Source organism: Somniosus microcephalus, chromosome 6 (assembly GCF_052327205.1).
Source record: "Somniosus microcephalus isolate GS21.2 chromosome 6, FLI_Smic_1.0, whole genome shotgun sequence".
Lineage (NCBI taxonomy): Eukaryota > Metazoa > Chordata > Chondrichthyes > Squaliformes > Somniosidae > Somniosus > Somniosus microcephalus.
In genome coordinates, this window is record NC_140992.1 from 191,544,833 (window position 1) to 191,569,065 (window position 24,233).

The 24,233-nt window shown below is 46.6% G+C and overlaps 1 protein-coding gene across 34 annotated transcripts in view; it reads right to left on the minus strand.

Annotated features, from left to right (window-relative positions):
* LOC147116285 (cyclic nucleotide-gated channel beta-1-like) overlaps positions 1 to 24,233 on the minus strand; it is a 441,619-nt gene that overhangs the window by 335,912 nt on the left and 81,474 nt on the right. For 26 of the 34 annotated variants that reach the window (XM_085991081.1, XM_085991082.1, XM_085991089.1 and 23 more), the window contains 2 exons: positions 4,615 to 4,777; positions 105 to 134 (listed from right to left, as the gene is read on the minus strand). In XM_085991081.1, the coding sequence (XP_085847207.1) occupies positions 105 to 134; positions 4,615 to 4,777 (193 nt within the window). The remainder of the gene's footprint in view (positions 1 to 104; positions 135 to 4,614; positions 4,778 to 24,233) is intronic. The other 8 variants (XM_085991091.1, XM_085991083.1, XM_085991105.1 and 5 more) reach the window with 2 other exon arrangements.

Sequence of the window (24,233 nt, forward strand, 5' to 3'; positions counted from 1 at the left end):
TAGCTGGTTATCTGTCTTAATGCAAAACACAGGGCACATTCTCACTCTCTGCCATGCTCAGCTGTCACTCACTGAATTCTGTGCAGTCACAGTGAATCACTTACATCACTTCATCCTCTTCTGGTGCTTCCTCACTTTGGTTTCCAGAGAGGCAGCAGTGGGAGAGGAGACACAGTTACCAGGTGAAAGAACAGGACACCGTCTCACTCCATTGAAAGCTGCCATAATAGTAACTACATTCAGGCACTTACTGTTGTGTATGTAATATGTGTGCTACTTTGAACCTATGGACAGGACTGCACTACTTGTAGGGCGTAGTGATACGCAGTACCACTCCTGGCCATGGGGTATAAATAGTACTGTGGGTACTGATCTCCCCTCAGTTCCCGCCTGTGGGCATGAAGTAAAGACCTACGTATAGTCCCTACCTCCAACCAGTAAAGACCTGTTTTATTGTTACTGATTAAGTCTGAGTATTAATTACTTGAACAACTCACAGATTTAACACTGGCGACGAGTCTGATTCGGACCCTGCGGCAGTCACTCCACGGCAGCTTCGTCCACAGCCAGGACGTTGCAGAGAGGTTTCCACCCTCTCCACCCCACTGGAAGACATCCTGACCTCGGAGCCTCCATCGGCGACCGTCAGCTTCTTCTCCAGCTTGGTGGTGGGTAAGCCGTTGTCTGAGCCGGGCAGCGACGCGACAGGCAGTCGACCGCGTTGGCCGCACGAACGGGGCTGGGGTAGCTGGAGGAATAGGGCGCGAGAGCCGCTTCGAGCGGGAGGCGTTTCAACAGAGCGATCGCATCTCCTGATAAGAGCCGAGAGCCGCTTCGCGATCCAGCGATCGCATCCGCTGATAAGGGCCGCACTCGGGCGATCGCGGCGAAGATAAGGGCCGCACTCGGGGGCTGAAGGGAGACGGCGTCGGGGGACGGGTGAAGACCGCCAAGCGCGGGAAAACCGCCATTTTGTGGGCGGAGGACGACGGCAAGAGCGGGAAGCCGCCATCTTTGATAACAAGTAAAGAAAATAAAATCTGAGAAATTGCAAATCTACAATGCCTAAACACGGGAATATTAGCACCTTTGATAGTGACCTCGAAGATTGGGCCATATATGTTGAAAGAGTAAAAAATTATTGTAAGGCCAATAAAATTCGTGACCAAGATAAAGCTCTAACATTATTAAATTTAATGGGTGCGAAGACATACGGGCAATTGAAACACCTGTTATCACCAGATGAACCGGCGGATAAGACGTTCGATGAGATTGTTACTGTCCTGAAAGATCATCTAAACCCCACGCCGCTGATGCTAGCGGAACAATTTAAATTTTACGACAGAAGGCAGCTACAGCATGAAAGCAATGCTGAATATTTGCTGGAATTGCGTAAATTAGCGAAATATTGCCAGTTTGGAACGGGACTGACAGATGCACTACGAGACAAATTTGTGTGTGGTTTATTTAAACAGGATACACAAAAGCGACTGCTCGAGGAGAATGAGCTGACGCTTGAGAAGGCGGTCACTATGGCAGCAGCACACGAAGCCGCAGCGAGAGGCACGGCAGTAATGCAGCTACGGTCACCGGAGCTCAGTGCACACAAATTGGGTGTGAGTTCTGGCAAATGTTATCGTTGTGGAAAGACAACGCATGATCAGAACCAGTGTTGGTTTAAAAACCAAGAATGTAGAACTTGTGGTAGGCTTGGACATATAGCTAGAGTATGCAGGTCAGGGAAGAAGACCAGCAACAAGAAGTCACCGCAAGGAAAATACGCAAAGGTACACAAGGTGACCGAACAGGAGTCCGATTCAGACGCTAGCAGTAATGAACTGGCTAGCTTAAGCTGTAATGAACTGGCTAGCTTAAGAGTACTCAACGCTGGCAAGGGTGCAGACCTCCAGACAATTTGGGTCACTCTTCAGATAGAAGGAGTCCAAGTAAAACTGGAATTGGACACTGGATCGGCATTGACGGTCATAAATAAGAAAGATTACGGAAAGTTATTCCAACATATTCCCCTACAGGATACAGGGATTATATTGAAAACATACACGGGGCAAAGAGTGTACCCCATCGGGAAAATAGAGGTTGCAGTGGTCCACAAGGGCGAAGACAGTCAAATAATGGACTTATATGTGATATCTGAAGGAGGTCCTCCACTACTAGGACGGGAGTGGATTAGGAAAATGAATATGGACTGGCATTTCCTACAAACAATAACGAGTGAGAACTCGGGGAAGATAGTCGGCCCAGACTTTGGAACGGATGATGGTAAGCCCAACTCAGGTGCAAAAGACAAAGTTTCAGCACAGAATTCCACTGAGCAACAACAACATAGTTTAACTGTGGATTCTGAGTCTGGCAAGTCTACTGATGTGCCCATTTCTGAGGGACACCGGGCTCGAACTCAACTCCATTTCAAACTACAACAGCAATTAGAACAAATGCTTCGCCGTTTTGAGCAAGAGTTGAATGCAACGAAAGAGTTCTTTGATATAGAGTTGGAGAATCTGGAAAGACAACAGAAGCAGCTGATGGAGAAAATGGAGCAGGAGCACACAAAACGTCTGATGTCAGAGGAGTTAACGGTCAGCCAACTCCTGCATATGCTGAAGGACAGGACTCTGAAATGGGAAAAACTTGAACACGAACTTCAATATTCAAACGAAAGGGGTTCGGAGCTCTCAAAGGTTATTGGAAGAGCTGAGGTGGCAACACAGACTGAGATGACTGCAACAGAGCAGCCCTTGGATGCCAAAAGTACGCTGACTCACGTCAACGTAGAACAACAGACCGCTGAAACAGCTGCTCCGGTAGAGGGATTGAATAGTCCGATCAATCAATCTCCAAAAGAAGTTGAAGTAGTAAAATCTCAAATGAGGTCATTAGTAAACGACTTGCTGAAAGCCCAGAAAAAGCTGGATGAAGAGGTACGCATGAAGAAGTCTCTTCAGGAAAGATGTCTGGACTTGGAACAAAAGCTGGCTAACGCCCAGCTGGGTATGGAGGAAATAGAAGACCCTCTCGCTGGCCTAGATCAGGACGACACCGAATATTACTATGTCCTGTCCTGCCCAACTTGTAACTTCGACTCCCACCATACAGAAATCATGGAGGAGCACCGAAAGTCTACGGAACATCGGGAGAAGGTGGCTCTACTACGGAAAAAGGAGGAAGAGAAGGAGGAACTGCGCATGCAGCTGGCAGCTGACAGTGGAGCCCAGAGAGTCTCCAAGAAGCAGAAAAGGAAAAGTCGAAACAGAAGATGACCCATCTGAACCATTATTACCTCTACCAGATCACACACGTGGTCCCTCCGAACGGAGCCAATTCAGTTCGGAAGTTCAAACTGTTAAATCCATGGAAGGACTATTGAATGAGTCACTCCAGCAACGTGAACCGACTACACCACAGAGATTGAATCTGTGAACTGTTTTCCGCAGAGACTGAATCTGTGATCTGTTTTGACATGAAGTTATCTATGTATCTATGTTATTCTGTTATGTAAACCTGAAGTTATATATGTATATAGGTTATTACGTTATGTTAAATGGGGAGATGACTGTAAAGCTAAGAAGGGAGGAATGTTGTGTATGTAATATGTGTGCTACTTTGAACCTATGGACAGGACTGCACTACTTGTAGGGCGTAGTGATACGCAGTACCACTCCTGGCCATGGGGTATAAATAGTACTGTGGGTACTGATCTCCCCTCAGTTCCCGCCTGTGGGCATGAAGTAAAGACCTACGTATAGTCCCTACCTCCAACCAGTAAAGACCTGTTTTATTGTTACTGATTAAGTCTGAGTATTAATTACTTGAACAACTCACAGATTTAACACTTACCTTTAAAGAGCCTTGCACCACTTACACACCTGGACACCATTGCTGGGACCTGGCACTTACATGCCAACCTAAAAAACCTCACAAACAGCTTGAAAAGAGCTGGCACATGCCCAGAACGTGTAAATGAGTGACATAACGGAGGTCCCGTTCCGTCATTGTTACGGCTGCAGAGTGCAATTGCGAGTTTTTGCGGCCCAGTAATTCAAAGGCCCTCACTTGCTACGGGCACAAATAGGGATTGGGTTATTTGGCAACTGGCCAAGGAACATGAGGACAAAGTCAATGTTCCACCTGCCCAGGTAGGGGGGACTCCAAATCAAGCACAAACATAGTCGGATGTTCCAAGAACTCTGGAACAATGGGTTCAGCACATCATGCTACCCTTGATCTGTCCTCCAGGGTATCAGCACCTACCATGAGCTCAGGGAGCCTTCAGAGCGCTTGCTTTATTGCCATGGGCTTCGTCACTCGTGATTTAAATGATGAAGAGTCTTTGGGGCTTGAGGAAGAGACTCTGGACCATTAACCAGCTTTTAAGGCCCCCTTAGTTTGGCCTGTGAATCAAAAAGTATTGTTAATGTAACACTAGCCCTCGCTAAAGTTGCCTCTGATGGTATCTGTCCAAAGTCTTGATATGGTGTGTCTTTTGTAACATGCTTGCTTTCAGTAATTACAATGTTTAACGGGTCGCAATTTTTGCTGTACAGTCAGCATTGAACAATCACTCAAATGGAAGTAGAGGTACAATGAATACAGTACCTCGGCTCTACCAGTTTGACTTCAGTTACTACAGCTGGTTTTGTGAGCTGTGCCACTGCCTCACACTCGCTTGTTTGCGTTTCAGCATTATGGTATCGAACCTCTTCGTCCCAGTCAGACTCAACATCTTCCAACACCATCTCCTTTGGAACGCAATCTGGAACTGGAAATGTAAAACTCTCAACAGTGACTCGCAGAGACTTGAACATTACAGGGAGTAAGCGAGGTTACACATTACACGGACTAACAGGGGGAACACATTACCGGGTACAGCGGGCCTATTCAATACACCATAATGGGAACTCACATTGGAGGGATAAACAGGGAGCAGACCAGGGTTCCTCATCTTAATGGCATGTATCATAGGACCATTGAAACTCACAGCACAGAAGGAGGCCATTCGGCCCGTCGTGCTTGTGCTGACTCTTTGAAAGAGCTGTCGTGCTTAGTCCCACATCCCCGCTTTTTGTCTTTAACCCTGTAATTTCCTCATCCCCAAGTAAAGAAAGAAAGGCTTGCATTTATATAACGCCTTTCACGACCACCGGATGTCTCAAAGCGCTTTATAGCCAATGAAGTACTTTTTTGAAGTGGAGTCACTGTTGTAATGTGGGAAACGCGGCAGCCAAAATTGCACACAGCAAGCTCCCACAAACAGCAATGTGATAATAACCAGATAATCTGTTTTTGTTATGTTGATTGAGTGATAAAAATTGGGCAGGACACTGGGGATAACTCCCCTGCTCTTTTTTGAAATAGTGCCATGGGATCTTTTACGTCCACCTGAGAGAGCAGACAGGGCCTCGGTTTAACGTCTCATCTGAAAGGCAGCACCTCCGACAGTGCAGCACTCCCTCAGTACTGCACTGGAATTTCAGGTTAGATTTATGTGCTCAAGTCTCTGAAGTACCCATCCAACTCCCTTTTAACGTTATTTATGGAATCAGCTTCCACCACGTTTTCAGGTAGAGCGTTCCAGATCCCAACAACTCTCTGGGCTGGATTTTCATTCAGCAGTCGGAAAGGAGGCGGGACTCCAACTTTCAGGTTTTAGTCCCGCCTCCATTGAGATGCGGCCAATCCACGCGATTTTCCCTTGATTGCCCTTGTTGAGCCCGCCCAACGGGCTCAGCAGGCCAATTAAGGGCCACCCGGCAACAGGTGACGTCACAGACTGAAATTTCATCTGTCAAGACGTGTTGGCAGATGAAATATCAGCGTTTCACAGCTGTTTGAAGCTGTCAAACACTGACAGTCTTACTTCTAACCTGAGTCCTTCTACGCAGACTCAGTTAGAACTCTCGTTGGCACTGAAAGCTGCAGGTTGTCACTTTTGACAGATCGCAGCCATTCAGCTTTCAGTGCCGGCTGAATGATGGACTCCCGAAGCCTAGAGGAAGAAAGGCTGTAAAGGTAAGTACAGGTAATTTAAACTTCTTTACACACTTTAGACACAAACACACTTACCTTTGCACTCATGCACCCAGCACTCACCTGAACACCGACATCTCGACCCCTCCAAGTCCTTCAACCCGATGGCCCGCCTGCTCTAACCTGGCGTGGTTTGGAGCCGTTGGGAATCCCACACGACACCCTTCAAAATAGGGATTAGGCTCAAAACTGCCTGTTAACTACCTGTTAACTGGCAGTTAATTGGCACTAATCCCTTCCCGCTTCGGGTCAGTGGGTCCCAGTGCGGGGCGGGTACCCGCCTCCTTTGATACTTACGTGGAGGCGGGTTTTGGGCGGGATGGTGTCGGGACCCCCGAATTCGGGATTTTTGCCCCTCGCACGCCTAAAAGCCCGCCTCACGGCACACTGAAAATCGACCCCTCTGAGTAAAAACATTTCTCCTCATCTCCCCTCTAGATCTTTTACCAATGATTTTAAATCTATGACCTCTGGTTATTGATCCACTTGCTAGAGGGAAAAGTTTTTCTCTATCTGCTCTATCAGAACCCCTCATCATCTTGAAAACCTCTGTTAGCTCACCTCTTAACCTTCTCTGTTCCAAAGAGAACAGCCCTCATAACTGATGTCCTTCATCCCTGGTAACATCCTGGTAAACCTCCTCTGTACCCTTTCTAAGGCCTTTACATCTTCCCTGAAGTGTGGTACCCAGAATTGTCCACAATACTCCAGCTGAGGCCTAACCGGTGATTTATAAAGTTCTAGCAGGATCTCTTTGCTTTTATATTCTTTGCCTCTATTTATAAACCCAAGTAACCCATATTCTTTTTAAACCACCTTATCAACTTGCCCTGCCACCTTTAAGGATCTTTGTATATGGACACCAAGGTCTCTCTGATTATCTACATGTGCCAATTATAGTATACTGTTTTTCCATATTAATCCTCCCAAAGTGCATCACTACACACTTCTCCGCACTGAACTCCATCTGCCATGATTCTGCCTATTTAACCATCATGCCTATGTCATCCTGAAGTCTACAACTATCCTCATCACTATCTAATAAGCTGCTAAATTTTGTATCATCTGCAAACTTTATAGTGCTGCTCCCTACACTCGAGTCTAGGTCATTTATAAAAATTGAAAAGAGTAATGGACCCAAAACTGACCCCTGGAGAATGCCACTGCAAACCACCTCCCAGTCTGAATAACATCCATCCACCACCACCCTCTGCTTCCTGTCACTGAGCTAATTCCGTATCCATATCACCACTTTCCCCATAATTCCATGGGCTTCCATCTTCTTAACAAGTCTCCTGTGTGATACTTTGTGGAATGCCTTCCAAAAGTTCATATATATCACATCTACTACACTACCTTGATCAACCTTCTCTGTTGCCTCATCAAAGAATTCAATCAAGTTAGTCAGACACGATTTGCCTTTAACAAATCCATGCTGACTCTCCATGCCTTTCCAAATGAAAGTTTATTTTGTCCCTAATAATGGTTTCCAATAACTTCCCCACCACCGATGTTAGGTTGACTGGCCTGTAGTTCCTGGTTTATCCCTCTCCCCTTTCTTGAATAATGGTATAACATTAGCAACCCTCCAGTCCTCCAGCACTACTCCTGTATCCAATGAGGATTGAAAGATTGTGACCAATGCCTCTACTATTTATATCTTTGCTTCTATCAGTAACCTAGGATACATTCCATCTGGACCAGGTGACTTACCAACTTTCAGTAATGCTAATCTTTTTAGTGCATCTTCTCCATCTATTACTATCCTGTCCATAACTTTTCTCTCTTTTTTTAGTGTAACCTTCACATTATCCACTTCCTTTGTGAAGACAGATGCAAAGTATTCATTTAATACTTTAACCATGTCCTCAGCCTCTACATGAAGATTTCCCTTTAGATCCTTAATAGGCTTAACTTTTTCCCTAGTTAACCTCTTACATTTTATATATTCATAAAATATTTTAGGATTCAATTTAATGTTGCCTGCTAATCTTTTCTCGCAACCTCTTTTTGCCTCCCATATTAACTTTTTCAATTCCCTCCTGTACTTTCCATAATCTTCCTGCTTATTAACTGAATCTTATTCCTAACATTTGTCATAAGCCACCTTTTTCTGTTTTATTTTAACTTTTATTTCCTTTGTTATCCAGGGCAGATTAGCTTTGGATGCTCTATCTTTTCCCTTCAAAGGAATAGGCTTAGTTTGTACCTGAACTATCTCTTCCCTGAATGCCTTCCATTGCTCAGTTACTGCTTTACCCTGCAATCGCCTTTTCCAATCTACCTGTGCTAGGTCCCTTCTTAAATCACTGAAATTAGCTCTTTCCCAGTTGAGCATTTTACCTTCGATGTTTTCTGGTTTCTTTTCCTAATTACTGTAAAGCAAATTTCTTTCTGGTACCCGAGAGGGACTCCTATTCCTCCAGGATTATATTGAAGAAGTTGGGACTCTTTTGAATTGCTTTTCAATTGGGGTCACAAGTGTGAAGAAATTCATCTTTATTTCCCCTGTGCTACCTGGTTTCTAATTTTATAATTGCATTTCTGGCTTCCTGTTCCTTGTTCCTCACATAGAACTTTGCAGTTCCCAACTTAACATTACTTCTATATAATTTTAAACAGGAAACGATACATGAAATGAATTGCTGTGCTCTTCACTGAGTTAGCTTGCCTCTGCTCATGGAATCACTTGGTGGGCGGGTTGCAACATCTTCAACCCGCCAAAGGCCACTGTGGAGAAATCCGCTCGGGTTTTCTCTCATGATCACAATCTGGTGAAAGTGCAAGTGTATAGATGTTGGAATCAGGCTCTACGGTGATGTACCTCCGTGCTCAAATAGTATGCCAACAACTAGGGGGTGAATTTCCATGGGTGTTCTTCTGCTCGCTTGCTATACCCAAGGCAGAAGAGCCGCAGAAACCTCGGGAAAATGGCATGAGCGCCATTTGTGCCATTTTGCGGAATTTCCGCAGCTCTTGTGCCGAGGTCATGGCAAATGAGTTGTCATAACCCTAGAGATGTTCAACCCCTTACAGTCTAGCCTTACCTCTCATGATTCCTACTCCATAACCATTCGTTCGTCTAGAGCTACTTTCTTTATTTCCTCACCCTACTTTTTCATAGAGTATGTGGTGAATTGGGACTAAACTCATTGCAAACTTCAATCATATTCTTAACTAGACATTTGCCCAGTTCCTTTTCTAAAGGAGTTTTTTTTTGAAACAGTATTAAGCACAATGGTGTGGGGACAGCAATCTATCGCAGGAATCCCATTTGAAGATTACACAGGGTACATCCTGGGCTCAAAATAATCTGACCATTCTAAGGCTATCAGAGGCTGTTCCACTGGTCTCAGCAACACACCAATCTCTGGATGCAGAGGAGGACTTTGAGGACGTGGAATGGATTTATCTACTTCATAACCTCACGAAAAGACAATGGGAGCCTTCCAAGTTGATCATATGGTCAGCACAGTTCCCTTAGAGACTCCTTTTACTTTAAATGGACAGGTAGCTTTGCTTGTATAGGATACAAAGCTTCCTAAATAATCCTAATAATGCTTATGTTCTGCATTGATCAAGACAGTCTGGTGATTTCAAATTAACGGCCTAGAAATTTGGGTGAGGTTATTTTTGGGAACTCCCTTCCAATGAATGGTGAGGCTTGAGGCGCCCCCATTATTGGGCCTCAGGCCTCAATTAGATCAAAAACAGGAGGGTAGCGGCAGCAATCGGCAGCGGGGGGTGGAAGCAGTGGCTGGCAATGGCCCACGTTCTTTGAATGTTAAGCTCCTGCTCCTCCTACCTCTACATTCTGGTAAGTATATTTTAAAAACGTACCTTGTTGGTTATGGCCTAATAGGTAGTCCCTTGAAGGATCGCCTGTAAGGCCCACGTAAACCTGGTTCTCCTGAGTGCAGCCAGGACCGGCTGCCTCAGGGCAAACCAATCTTGTAGTGGGGCCGAAAACAGGCGTTAGGCCCTTTATTTGCATAGGCAAAGGGCCTAATGCCTGTTTCAGGCGTGGGCAATGCACGCCAATATTTTGGCCTTTACCAATATGGCATGGGGTGCACTTCCAGCTCAAAGTAAATGTGTGCTTCCTGCCTGCCATATTGGAGGCTTAGGAGACTGTTTAGCGCTCTGCTATTGATTGTCTGATGCGTCAATCCGTGTGGCAATAATAATGGTGGCTACAATACCCATGATCCTCTGCATTCCAGAAACCGCTCTATCCATCATGTGGTTTTACCGGTGAGCGTGTGCCTGTACCAGGGCCACATTGCATCCTGAGCCTGGTATGGCCCTGCTGTTTGTGAGTCCGGCCAGAGTGAAACAGGAGAAGAAAATGCTCCGATGGTTTTTGTAATGTATATACCCTTAAGGGGGGAACTACATTTTACAGCTCATGTATACTGTAGTACTGGCAGTGACCACACCTGTATATAGCACTGAGTAGTAATCTGTACAGTTCAGTTCCAGAGTGAGCCACGTTGAGTAAACACCTGTTGTACCGTTCTCCTGCAGTCTGTGTCTTACTACTGACGGACACAACATTGGCGACGAGGCAAATTCGATCCTACCTGCAACTCTGCATCACCTCCCAGGGATTCATTCCTGGAGACCAATAGATTGGAGGTCAAGGCCAGAGACACGGGCGTCGACCACGGGCAACCGCCCAGTCATCCAGCAGAGACTCGAGAATTGCGGGGGAGGCTGTTGAGAGCCAGGCTTGGCTTTCCAGTCGCAGTGGTCCAGCGAAACGGGCTGGCAACAGGTAGTGCGCAGACCCTTCCCGAACAGCGGCGGGCTAGAGCCCGACCGAGCAGCGCAGCAAAGGGCTGAGCAGCGTCGACGGGAGAGAAAGAGAGAGAGGGCAGAGCGCACAGGGCGCAGCCGGTGTTCAGGGGCCGAGCAGCGTCGAGGAGAGAGAGAGAGAGAGACGCACAGAAACCTGCGAGGCGCCGCCATTGCCACGAGGACCGCAGAGAGCGGTGTTGGCAGCAGCGCAGGAGAAGCATGCGAAACCTACAGGGCGCCGCCATTGCCACGAGGACCACTGAGAGCGGCGTTGGCAGCAGCGGGGGAGGAAGGAAAGCGTGGGAGACGCCATTTTAAGCCATTTTAAACCACACCCAAACTGCCGAAGAGTGGCAGTATCACCGCATTTGACAATGAAGTCGAAGATTGGACTACATATGTCGAACGAATAGAGGTATACTGCAAGGCAAATGAGGTGTCAGATGACAAGAAAGCGCCGGTATTGTTAAATTTAATGGGTGCAAAGACGTATGGCTTATTACGAAGTCTAGTAACCCCAGCGAAGCCAGTGGAAAAGAGTTTTGGAGACATAGTGACTGATGTAAGAAAAAGGAGACTTACCATCAAGTAACTTTAAAGTAAGCTTTAAGTAACTTATAAACACACTATATACACAAGAGAGGTCTTTACCATGCCTCTGGTAGAAGCCTCTTACAATACTGAACAGACCAGTATTTATACCAGTCCAACAGGAAGTGACATATGACAGGAAGTGAGGTATGTACACAGTTCATAGTTCATAGTTCACAGGAAGTGATGACATAACTTCCCGGAAGTTATCATTTTTATCACATTCTTCCCTCCTGCAGGATTAGGAGGCTGTGGTCTACCTTTTGGTCCGCAGCCGCCGAACAAGGAAGACTCGCACCCGTTTGGATTCCCGTCGTAGAGGGTCGCTGGTCCGCTTACATGCGGTTGGCCATTGGTCAGAGTCTGTGTGGCCTGGATTGCCCTGTGAAGGGTCGGGGAGATCATGGCTTCGAGTACGAGCCCCAATAGGTTCAAAGTCGGACTGCCTCTGTTCAGAGGGAGGTGCAGAGCTGGTCTGTGGCGGATCAGTACTTTCATGCGCGGTACTGGGAGGGTCGCAACCTTGAGCACGGGGTTCTACCGGCACCAAGCTAGTTGGTGTCCGATCAGGATCCTGGAGAGGGGTACCCGATAGGTCCCAAGAGTTTCCTGGTGAAATGCCATCACCCGATGTCCCACTAGGTCCTGGTGGGCAGGGAGCCAGATCCCGTAATGATACGGTAGATTCTCGGCCGTCGGAATATCGTATGTTTGCATAGGTGGGGTTGGCATCAGTTAGTTCGACCTCGTCTACAAGAGGGTCATTTTTAGACGTCCGAACGTATCTTCGGAGTAACACAGGTCCAGGAGTAGTTAGCCATGACGGGAGTGATGTCCCATGAGATGAGCGACGCTGGAATCCAAAGAACCGCTCATGAGGTGTAGTATTTGTGGCTGTAGAAAGCAGGGACCGTATAGAGTGCAATGCATCCGGAAGCACTGTTTCCCATTGCTGGTCTGGGAGGCCCCGAGATCTTAAAGCGAGACGTACGGAATTCCAGATGATACCGTTATACCTCTCTACCTGCCCATTTCCGATGGTATGGTATGGTGTTGTTTTGCTTGTAGCAATTCCCCATTCTGAGAGGTAGTCCTTGAGTTCCCTTGACATAAAGGATGGACCCCGATCTGAGTGAATATAAGCCGGCATGCCACAGAGAGAAAATACCTGCTCAAGGCAGCAGATTACTGTGGACGCCAGCATATTGGAGCAGGGGAAGGCAAACGGAAAACGTGAATATTCGTCGATCATGGTGAGCAAATATGTGTTCCGAGTTGAAGAGGGCACTGGGCCCTTAAAATCGATGCTAAGTCGTTGCATCGGTTGGGTTGCATGTATGAGTATACCATCTGAGGGGCGGAAGAACTGAGGTTTTAATTCCGCACAAAGCCGGCATTCTGAGCATATTTTCTTTACATCTCCAGTGGAAAAAGGGAGATTCCGTGATCGTACGAAATGTAGCATGCGCGTAACACCAGGATGACACAAACCATTGTGGACATCCATGAGAGTGGAGGATGACATAGTGGAGCAGAATGCCCGTGTGAGGGTGTCCGGGGCCACATTCTCCTTGCCAGGCCGATAGAGAATGGTATAACCAAAAGAGGCCAGTTCCATCCTCCAAAGTTGTATTTTATTATTCTTAATTTTGGTTCGTTTTCGATTATCGAGCATGAAGGCGACTGATCGTTGGTCCGTGATCAATGTAAAGTGCTGGCGAGCTAGAAAATGGTTCCACTTCCGTACTGCCTCTATGATGGCTGTGGCTTCTTTCTCAACCGGAGGATAATGTAGCTCGGCACCTTGTAAGGTCCTGGACATAAATGCTACAGGACGACCTTCCTGATTCAGAGTAGCCGAGATCGCCACCTCCGAGGCATCACATTCAACCACGAAAGGGAAATTCTCATCAATGGAGTGAAGAGCCGCTTTCTCCAACTGTTTTTTGAGAAGGTTAAAGGCTGCAACAGCCGCTGTTCCCAGTGGAAATGATCTAGCATGCAGCAAGGGTTGGATTTTGTCCGAAAAATGAGGAATCCATTTAGCGTAGTATGCAAACAGACCGAGAGCCCGACGTAAAGAAGCCGGATTCTTAGGTGACGGGAGCTCTTGGAGCGGGCGAAGTCTTTCTGGGTCTGGCTTAATGATACCATTGCCTACGCAGTAGCCAAGGATGTTGATGGTCGGTCGCGACTCAACAGATTTGGATTCATTCAGGGTCAAATTACGGCGATGGAGGGCATCCCGAAATTTTTGGAGGTTGGAGTCGTGTTCCTGTTGATCGTGACCTGCAATGGTAATGTTATCAAGATAGGGAAAAGTGTCCCTTAGGTTTTCCTGCTTAACCAGGCCATCCATTGCCCGTTGAAAGACAGCCACTCCATTAGTAACCCCGAATGGGAGGCGACGAAATTGGTACAGCCGTCCATTAGCCTCAAAGGCTGTGTACTGCTTATCTGAGACCTTCAAGGGTAACTGATGATAGGCACTTTTTAAATCGTAAGTTGAGAACACTTTGTATTCGGCCAGTTTATTAACCATATCATCAATGCGTGGCAATGGGTAGGCGTCCAAGTCGGTATATTGATTGATGGTTTGCGAATAATCGATGCATAGTCGCTGTTTGTGAGGTTTTAGAGGGTTCTTGACAATGACGACTTGAGCCCGCCAGGGCGACGAACATGGTTCAATGATATCCTCTGCTAGAAGTCGAGAGATTTCAGCCGCAATAAAAGATTGGTCTTCCTGATTAAAGCGCCGCGATTTCGTTATTATCGGTTGGCATTGAGGCGGAATACTGGCAAATAATGAGGGTTCATCAAGTGAAGCTGCTGATAATGCACAAAATGGTAATTTAGACGGTATATTAGAAATAGTAAGTCCGGGTTTGGATCCACCAAACTCAATGGTGAGTTTCTTATGCTGTTTTTGGAAGTCCAGCCCTAAGAGGAGATCACTACATAAGTCCTTGAGCACCGAAAGTCGGGTGGAGGGATACATACGACCATGAAGTGTCATATCAACAACACAAAAGCCGGAGATTCTGGTATTAAGTGATGACTGGGCCATCGCAATTGCCTGGTCCGATGGGAAGACATGTAGTTTCAATTTCGCAACAATCTGTTCCTTAATGAAACTATCAGTACTTCCTGAGTCAATTAAGGCATCTAAGGTATGCCCTTTAATTGAAATTTTTGTGGCTGCATGAGACAGGTTCTGTGGGCAAGCAGCTGTAATTGGTGTCATTGCACAGAGAGTGGCTAAAACTTTCGGTGTGCTTCTTCGGGAGAGAGCTCGAGAGGAAGCTTGATAGGTCCTAGCTGGAGCATCTTGATAGGCCCTAATTGGGGCAGTTCGGTAGGCCTTAGCTGGATTGGCCCTCGTAGAGGCCCTTGATAGGCAAACTTTAGCAAAGTGTCCTTTTTTCCCACAATAACTGCAGATTGCATTGCGAGCAGGGCAGGTTTTCCTAGGGTGAAAAGCATCTCCACAAAAGAAGCATTCCTTCCTAGATTGCCAAGAGGCTGCTAAAGTGGGGTCGTCCTCCTCTTCTTCATCAGAATTATCAGAATTAGATTCCCCCATGATAGGGTTCACCTGAGACCGCTTGAATTGTCTGGTTGCAGCGACAGCAGCAGATCGAGATCTGGGCAGCTGACAGAGGTCTGCATTTCTCTTTGCCAAATCCAGTGAACAAGCTAGGTCAAAAGCTTTTTGTAGCTCAAGTGTTTTACTTTCTAGTAGACGCTGGCGTATAAATGGAGAGGCAATCCCGCAGATGAAAGCATCACGAATCATTTCTTGGCGGTACAGCTCAGCTGAGGCTGCCTGAAAGTTACAATCTACGCTGAGCCTGCGAAGTTCTTGCAGGATTTCGTCAATTGATTCCCCTGGCCCTTGTCGGGCTGTGGCCAGTAGATGTCTAGCATAGACCTCATTTGGGGTCTTCGCATACAGTTTCTTAAGTGCCCGAATCACCTCTTCGTAATTATCCCAGTCATCAACATATTCGAACACTTTTGGGGTCACATAATTGACAAGTATCTTCAATTTAGCAGGAGCATCCGCTTGACATTCATCCAGAAAATTCTCAAAAGTACAATACCAATGCTTCCATACCCTGCCAGCTGCTGGTGTATTCGGGTCCAAGTCCAGACGAATAGGTCTAAGGATTTTCTCCATGATGGGTGGTTCCCTGGATCCTTAACTTCCGAGTTTGTCTGAAGGTCTAGTATTTGTCAGTGTAAATATTAAGTTACTTAAATTGATGTAAGAAAAAGGAGACTTACCATCAAGTAACTTTAAAGTAAGCTTTAAGTAACACACTATATACACAAGAGAGGTCTTTACCATGCCTCTGGTAGAAGCCTCTTACAATACTGAACAGACCAGTATTTATACCAGTCCAACAGGAAGTGACATATGACAGGAAGTGAGGAATGTACACAGTTCATAGTTCACAGGAAGTGATGACATAACTTCCCGGAAGTTATCATTTTTATCACAGTGACGATACTACAGGAACATTTAAACCCCATACCGCTGCTGATAGCAGAAAGATTCAAGTTTCACAAACGGAACCAGCATAAGGATGAAAGCAATGCTGAATATTTAACAGAACTGCGCAAACTATCGAAACACTGCCAGTTTGGAACGGGACTGGCAGATACCTTAAGGGACAAGTTTGTGTGTGGGCTTCAAAGTGAAGGAACCCAGAAACGGCTTTTATCTGAAAAGGACCTTACGCTGGACAAGGCTTTCAGCATTGCAGTATCATATGAAGCAGCAGCACAGGGTGCTGCAGAGATACAACAGAGACCGCAAGAATATGGCACAAACGAAATGTCATACAGAACAGCGAAGTGCTATCACTGCGGCAGAACAACACACGACCACAATGATTGCTGGTTCAAAGACAAAGTGTGCAGACAGTGTGGAAAAGTAGGACACATAGCATGAGTCTGCAGGTCGGGAAAGAAAACCAGCAATAAGAAATCTCCAAAAGAAAAATACAAGAAGGTACATAAGGTGACGGAGAGTAGTTCAGATGAACAAAAGAGTGATACCGACTCCGAAAACAGGGAGCTGAGTTGTCTGAAACTACATAATGTGATCAAAATGGAGGATCACCGAACCATTTGGGTCACTCTCAAGATAGCAGGAGTCCAGGTAAAAATGGAATTGGACACAGGATCAGCCCTAACAGTCATAAACCAATGGGACTACGAGCGGCTATTCTCACACGTACCCTTGAGAGACACAAAAATTATTTTGAAGACGTACATGGGGCAAAAAGTCTACCCCAAAGGAAAAATAAGGGTGAACGTTATATATAACGGCAAGGAAACACCAAAAATGGACCTGTATGTATTGCAAGATGGAGGACCACCATTACTGGGACGGGAATGGATCCGGAAAATACAGCTGGATTGGCATTCCATACAAGCACTGACTGTGGCTGCTAAAAAGGATGACGACGTCACACCTGGGTGACTGTCAAAGATCCTAACCGACGCGCAAGAAGTGTCCCAGCAAGGACTCGGAACACTGAAAGGCATGACAGCAACAATTAAAATCAAAGAAAACGCAAGCCCAAAATTTTTTACGGCCAGACCGATACCTTATGCGATCCGCCCAGCTGTCGAAGCAGAGCTGGAGAGTTTGGAACGTTCAGGAATACTGTCCAAGGTAGACTGGAGCGAGTGGGCTACACCCATCATCCCTGTGATGAAAAAGTCGTTGAGCAGCACGCCTGGGGAACCAAGGAAGGTTCGCATCTGTGGGGACTTTAAGGTAACAGTGAACCCAGTCCTTCACACCGTGCAATATCCACTTCCGCGGATTGAAGATATTTTCGCCTCGCTATCTGGAGGGAAACGCTTCTCTAAGATTGATCTGGCCCAGGCGTATCTGCAAATGGAGGTAGAAGAAGCATCAAAAAAATACCTCACAATCAACACCCATAAAGGTCTCTACCAATACAACGAGCTGGTATTCGGGGTAGCATCAGCTCCGGCTACTTGGCAAAGGGCAATGGAACAAGTCCTGCAAGGGATCCCAGGGACCCAGTGTTATTTGGACGACATCCTGGTCACGGGTGAAAATGACAGTGATCACCTCGCCAACCTGGAGCAGGTGCTCACTAGATTGCAGGAATATGGGCTCCGAGCTAACCGCCTCAAATGCGAGTTTTTTAAAAAACAGATCTCGTATTGTGGCCACGTTATCGATAAAGAGGGGTTACATAAGTCCCCAGAAAAGATTGAGGCAGTAGTCAAGGCTCCAGCACCGGAAAACGTGTCACAACTGAGGTCGTTCCTTGGGCTGGTAAACTACTACCATAAGTTCTTGCCAAATTTGTCTACAATACTACACCCACTGAACAACCTACTGCAAACTGGAGTGCCATGGAAGTGGAGTGATGAATGTAAACGAGCTTTCCAGAAGAGCAAAACACTAATCACATTGAAAGAGGTATTGGCCCATTTCAACCCAGCACTACCAATTCGGTTGGCGTGTGATGCGTCACCCTACGACATTGGAGCGGTGCTGTCGCACAAATTCTCGGACGGCTCAGAGAGGCCAATAGCCTTTGCGTCACGATCACTAACCTCAGCCGAGCGTAACTACGCCCAGATTGACAGGGAGGCCCTCAGCCTAGTGTGGGGAGTGAAAAAGTTCAATCACTATCTGCACGGGCAGAAATTCACCTTGCTGACTGACCACCAGCCTCTTGTCTCCATTTTTAATCCGAAGAAGGGCATTCCGGTGATGACTGCGCAATGACTACAAAGATGGTCACTCTTTCTAGGGGCGCACCACTATGAGATTGAATATAAGGGCACGAAACAGCATGGAAATGCTGATGGGCTATCACGCCTGCCACTGCCTACTGTGGAAGAAGCACCAGCAGTGGATCCTGTCAAAATATTTCATTCGACTATAGTTGAATACCTACCGGTAACTAACGCTCGTATAGAAAAGGAGACCCGAAATGACCCGACACTGTCTCGGGTATATGATTTGACGGTGAAGGGATGGCCAGCACATGGCGACTCACTGTTGCCAGCATTCTCGACAAGAAGAGAACAGCTGTCAGTGTGCCGGGGGACCTTGATGTGTGGATCCCGAGTGGTAATTCCACCCAAGTTAAGGGATAGAGTGCTCAGTGAGCTTCATGAGGGTCATCTGGAGGGGTAAAAATGAAAAGCCTTGCCAGGGATTATGTGTGGTGGCCGGGAATCGATAAACAAATCGAGGACCTGACCAAGAGCTGCTCAGGATGCCAGAAAGCCCAAAATGCACCACCACATGCCCCTCTACACCCATGGGAGTGGCCCTCATCTCCATGGCAACGGGTGCATATTGATTTTGCTGGTCCATTCATGGACTCAATGTTTTTAATAGCCGTGGATGCGCACTCGAAATGGCCTGAGGTCATCAAAATGTCCTCCACCACCACGGAGAAAACTATTGCAGTCCTACGGACCATTTTTGCCAGGAACGGCTTGCCAGAACAGATTTGCTCCGATAACGGACCACAGTTTGTGTCCGAAGAGTTCCGGAGGTTTATGCAGAAGAATGGGGTAAGGCATTACACATCCGCCCCGTATCATCCAGCCACAAATGGATTGGCTGAGAGGTTCGTACAAACCTTTAAGAAGGCAATAAAGGCTATGTACAATGACAACATTCCGCTGCAGCACAAGGTGGACAATTTCCTGTTCGCCTACCGGAATGCGACACATGCAGTCACCAACCAGGCCCCAGCCATGATGTTCTTTAACCGAAGGTTAAGATCTCGCCTGGATTTGCTCAGACCAAACGTACGAAGAGATGTTGAGAGTAAGCAATTCCAGCACATCCATGAGAAGCCAACAAGGAGCTTCAATGTAGGGCAACCAGTCTTGGCCCGCGACTACCGAACAGAAAAATGGCAGCCAGGAACGATATGCACACGGCAAGGCCCACTAATGTACACAATGGACGTTGGGGAGAACAACGTGAGACGCCATGCTGACCAGATCCTAGAGTCACAGGAACAAGTCAACCCCATGCCTCGCCCATAAGTACCTGGTGAGGAACCCGACGTACAGGTCGCATCTACCCCAGAAACAGTAGCATCGGAAGCTGATGACCCAACCGCCGACAGGGTGCCAGAATCGCCTCCGCACCAAGAGCAAGACACTCGGGAAAGGCGCTATCCAGAAAGGATCAGAAAGCCTCCCCAAAGACTGAATATATAAATGGACTATTTTCAGCTAACGTTGTATGTTAAAAGTGTTAATTGTAATTAGTTTGATATTTTATTGTTAAATAAGTGTTATGGTACTGTTAATCTAAAAGGGGAGGAATTGTAATGTATATACCTTTAAGGTGGGAACTACTTTTTACAGCTCATGTATACTGTAGTACCGGCAGTGACCACACCTGTATATAGCACTGAGTAGTAATCTGTACAGTTCAGTTCCAGAGTGAGCCACGTTGAGTAAACACCTGTTGTACAATTCTCCTGCAGTCTGTGTCTTACTACTGACGGACACAACAGTTTTTCTCTTGGCTTGCCTGCAGGAGTTTCCAGGTGATTAATCTTTAATTCTGGGAGACTCCAGGACAATCCAGGAAGATTGGCAACCCTATGCACAGATGATGGCCTCCTTCTGTGCTGTGAACTTCTATGATTCCTCTGATGTAAATCAATGGACAATAAACCCCATCCTCCTTCAGGTTGGGTTGCTCAGAGTATTGGAAAAGTAAGAGTCAGTATGATAATGTAATGATAGCTGTACTGAAGGATATGAGGGTACTAGTACCCCCCATCCCATACTGAGAGATACAGGGGTAATAATATCCTGTAACTAAAGGTTAGGGTACTGTGAAGTATAGGGGATAATCACACCCCTTGTACTCGGAGATCTGGGGGATGTTATCCTGTAACTGAGAGATTCAGAGTAATAACACTTCTGTAGTGAGAGATATGGGATAAAGTACCCACTTAACTGGGGTAAATCCAGTCCCTTGCACTGAGTATTTTAAGGAATACAAGGTTGTGGTTAAATAGATGTCTGCCTGTATTGGGTTTCTTCAACTTATATTTCCATATACTGCTAAACTCAGGTCTTTGGAGTGGGAGTTCAACCCGTGACCTTCTGACTTCGAGGTGAGAGAGCTGACACTGAGCCACAGCTGAAACCTTTAGGAATGAATTTGACCAACTTAGTGATTAAACAGTGTTAACTGCTTGTTGACAAGATATTACCTACTACCTGTCGTAATATCTTCAATAAAGTACTTAATGATAGCAGTACGATGCAGTAAGACAGTACACTAGTTTTTGGGGGATAGGTTGGTTTAAATCAACATATGCAGGTAGGCTTTCAATGGCTATGTGTTTTTTAATGACAGAATATTGTGACAAAAGCAAAATTTAATTCAACTTTAAAGTCTGACTGAAACAAGATGGCTGGTAAATCCATCAAAAGATATTTAGGCCTAGGTCTTCCATTTGTAATACCAACGGTAATAATTTCATTTTAATTGGTTACCTTTGGCATCACCAACCGGAAAACATAAGCCATAGTGTGTTTGTAAAGATAAGCTTAAGGTTTTAATTAATAATCCATCATATGTACACAGAGGGACATTGCCCTTCCTGCAAGACCTGGTCCTGTGAAATTAGATAATGGTGCAATATGATGAGGGCATAGAAATAAGCAGAAAGCACAAGGAAAGAGTCAGATGATTTTCAGCCTTTGAAGATGACATGATTGTATAGAATGGTGATTCATGAGTTATGCATGATGACATCTGTGGCTTAACCTTGTGTTTCCTGTGATGTCAAGGCCTTAGAGAATGTGCAGAGGAGATTTACTAGAATGGTACCTGTAATGTATGTAATGTATATATACCTTAAGGGAGAGAACTACTTTTTACAGCTCCTGTATACTGTAGTACCGGCAGTGACCACACCTGTATATAAACCCTGAGTAGTGATCTGTACACTTAGTTCTAGAGTAACCCTCATTCAGTAAACACCTGTTGAATCGTTCCCTGCAGCCTTGTTGTCTAATTATTGAAGGACACAACATCAAGATACACGGACATAACATTGGCGACGAGCAGATTCGAACCTACCTGCAACTCTGCATCACCTCCCAGGGATTCGCTCCTGGAGAACAGTGGAAGGAGGTCGAGTCCAGAAGCACGGGCGTCGACCATGGGCAACCGCCCAGTCATCCAGCGGAGATTTGAGCATCGCAGGGGAAGCTGTCGAGAGCCAGGCTTGGCTTTCCAGTCACGGTGGTCCAGCGAAATGGGCTGGCAACCGGTACTGCGCAGACCTTTCCCGGACAGCGGCAGCTAGAGCCGACCGAGCGGCACAGAAAAAGGCTGAGCACCGTCGACGGGGGAGAGAAAGAGGGCAGACCGCACAGAGCGCAGCCGGTGTTCAAGGGCCGAGCAGCATCAACGGGGGAGAGAGACGAGAGAGAGCAGAGCGCAGCCGGTGTTCAAGGGCCGAGCAGCGTCAATGGGGGAGAGAGGCGCGCAGGAAAACGCGAGGCGCTGCCATTGCCACGAGGACCGCAGAGAGCGGCATTGGCAGCAGCGCAGGAGCAGCGCACGAAACCCACAGGGCGTCGCCATTTGCCACGAGGACCGCCGAGAGCGGCGTTGGCAGCAGCGCGGGAGACGCCATTTTAAGCCGCAGCGGGGAAGAAAGGAAAGCGCAGGAGACGCCATTTTAAGCCGCAGCAGGGAAGAAAGGAAAGCACGGGAGACGCCATTTTAAGCCAGTCTAACCACACCCAAAAATGCCGAAGAGTGGCAGTATCACAGCGTTCGACAATGAAGTCGAAGATTGGACGACATATGTCGAACGCATAGAAGTATACTGCAAGGCGAATGAAGTGCCAGATGACAAGAAAGCGCTGGTATTGTTGAATTCAATGGGTGCAAAAACATATGGCTTACTACGAAACCTAGTAACCCCAGAGAAGCCAGTAGAAAAGGATTTTGAAAACATAGTGTCAATCCTACAGGACCACTTAAACCCCACACCGCTGCTGATAGCAGAAAGATTTAAGTTTCACAAAAGGAACCAGCATAAAGATGAAAGTAATGCTGAGTATTTAACGGAACTGCGCAAGCTATCGAAACACTGCCAGTTTGGAACGGGACTAGCAGATACTTTAAGGGACAAGTTTGTGTGTGGGCTTCAAGGTGAAGGAACCCAGAAACGGCTTCTATCAGAAAAGGATCTTACGCTGGACAAGGCTTTCAGCATTGCAGTATCACATGAAGCAGCAGCACGGGGCGCTGCAGAGATACAACGGAGACCGCAAGAATATGGCACAAATGAAATGTCATACGGAACAGTGAAGTGCTATCGCTGCAGCAGAACAACACACGACCATAATGATTGCTGGTTCAAGGACAAAGTGTGCAGACAGTGTGGGAAAGTAGGACACATAGCAAGAGTCTGCAGGTCGGGAAAGAAAACCAGCAGCAAGAAATCTCCACAGGAGAAGTACAAGAAGGTACATAAGGTGACGGAGAGTAGTTCAGACGAACAGAAGAGTGATACAGACTCCGGAAGCAAGGAGCTGGGTTGTCTGAAACTACATAATGTGATCAAAACGGAGGATCACCAAACTATCTGGGTCACGCTCAAGATAGCAGGAGTCCAAGTGAAAATGGAATTGGACACAGGATCAGCCCTAACAGTCATAAACCGAAGGGACTACAAGCGGCTATTCTCACATATACCCTTGAGAGATAGAAAGATTGTCTTGAAGACGTACATGGGGCAAAAAGTCTACCCCAAAGGAAAAATAAGGGTGAACGTTATATATAACGGCAAGGAAACACCAAAAATGGACCTATATGTATTGCCAGATGGAGGACCACCACTACTAGGACGTGAATGGATCGGAAGATACAGCTAGATTGGCATTCCATACAAGCACTGACTGTAGATGCCAAAAAGGATGACGATGTCACACCTGGACGACTGTCAAAAATGCTAACTGACGCACAAGAAGTGTTCCAGCAGGGACTCGGAACACTAAAAGGCATAACAGCGACGATCAAAATAGAGGAAAATGCAAGCCCAAAGTTTTTTAAGGCCAGACCGGTACCTTATGCGATCCGCCCAGCCGTCGAAGCAGAGCTGGAAGGTTTGGAACATTCAGGAGTACTGTCCAAAGTGGACTGGAGCGAGTGGGCTACACCCATCGTTCCTGTAATGAAGAGGTCATTGAGTAATACGCCTGGGGAACCAAAGAAGGTTCGCATCTGTGGGGGCTTTAAGGTGACAGTGAACCCAGTCCTTCACACTGTACAATATCCGCTTCCGCGGATTGAAGATATTTTCGCCTCGCTATCTGGAGGGAAACGCTTCACGAAGATTGATCTGGCCCAAGCGTACCTGCAAATGGAGGTAGAAGAAGCCTCGAAACAGTACCTCACGATCAACACTCATAAAGGTCTCTACCAATACAACCGGCTGGTGTTCAGGGTAGCACCAGCTCCAGTTATTTGGCAAAGGGCAATGGAACAAGTCCTGCAAGGGATTCCAGGGACCCAGTGTTATTTGGATGACATCCTGGTCACGGGTGAAAATGACAGTGATCACCTCGCCAACCTGGAGCAGGTGCTCATTAGATTGAAGGAATATGGGCTCCGAGCTAATCGCCACAAATGCGAGTTTTTCCAGAAGCAGATCTCGTATTGTGGCCACGTTATTGATAAAGAGGGGTTACATAAGTCCCCTGAAAAGATTGAGGCAGTAGTCAAG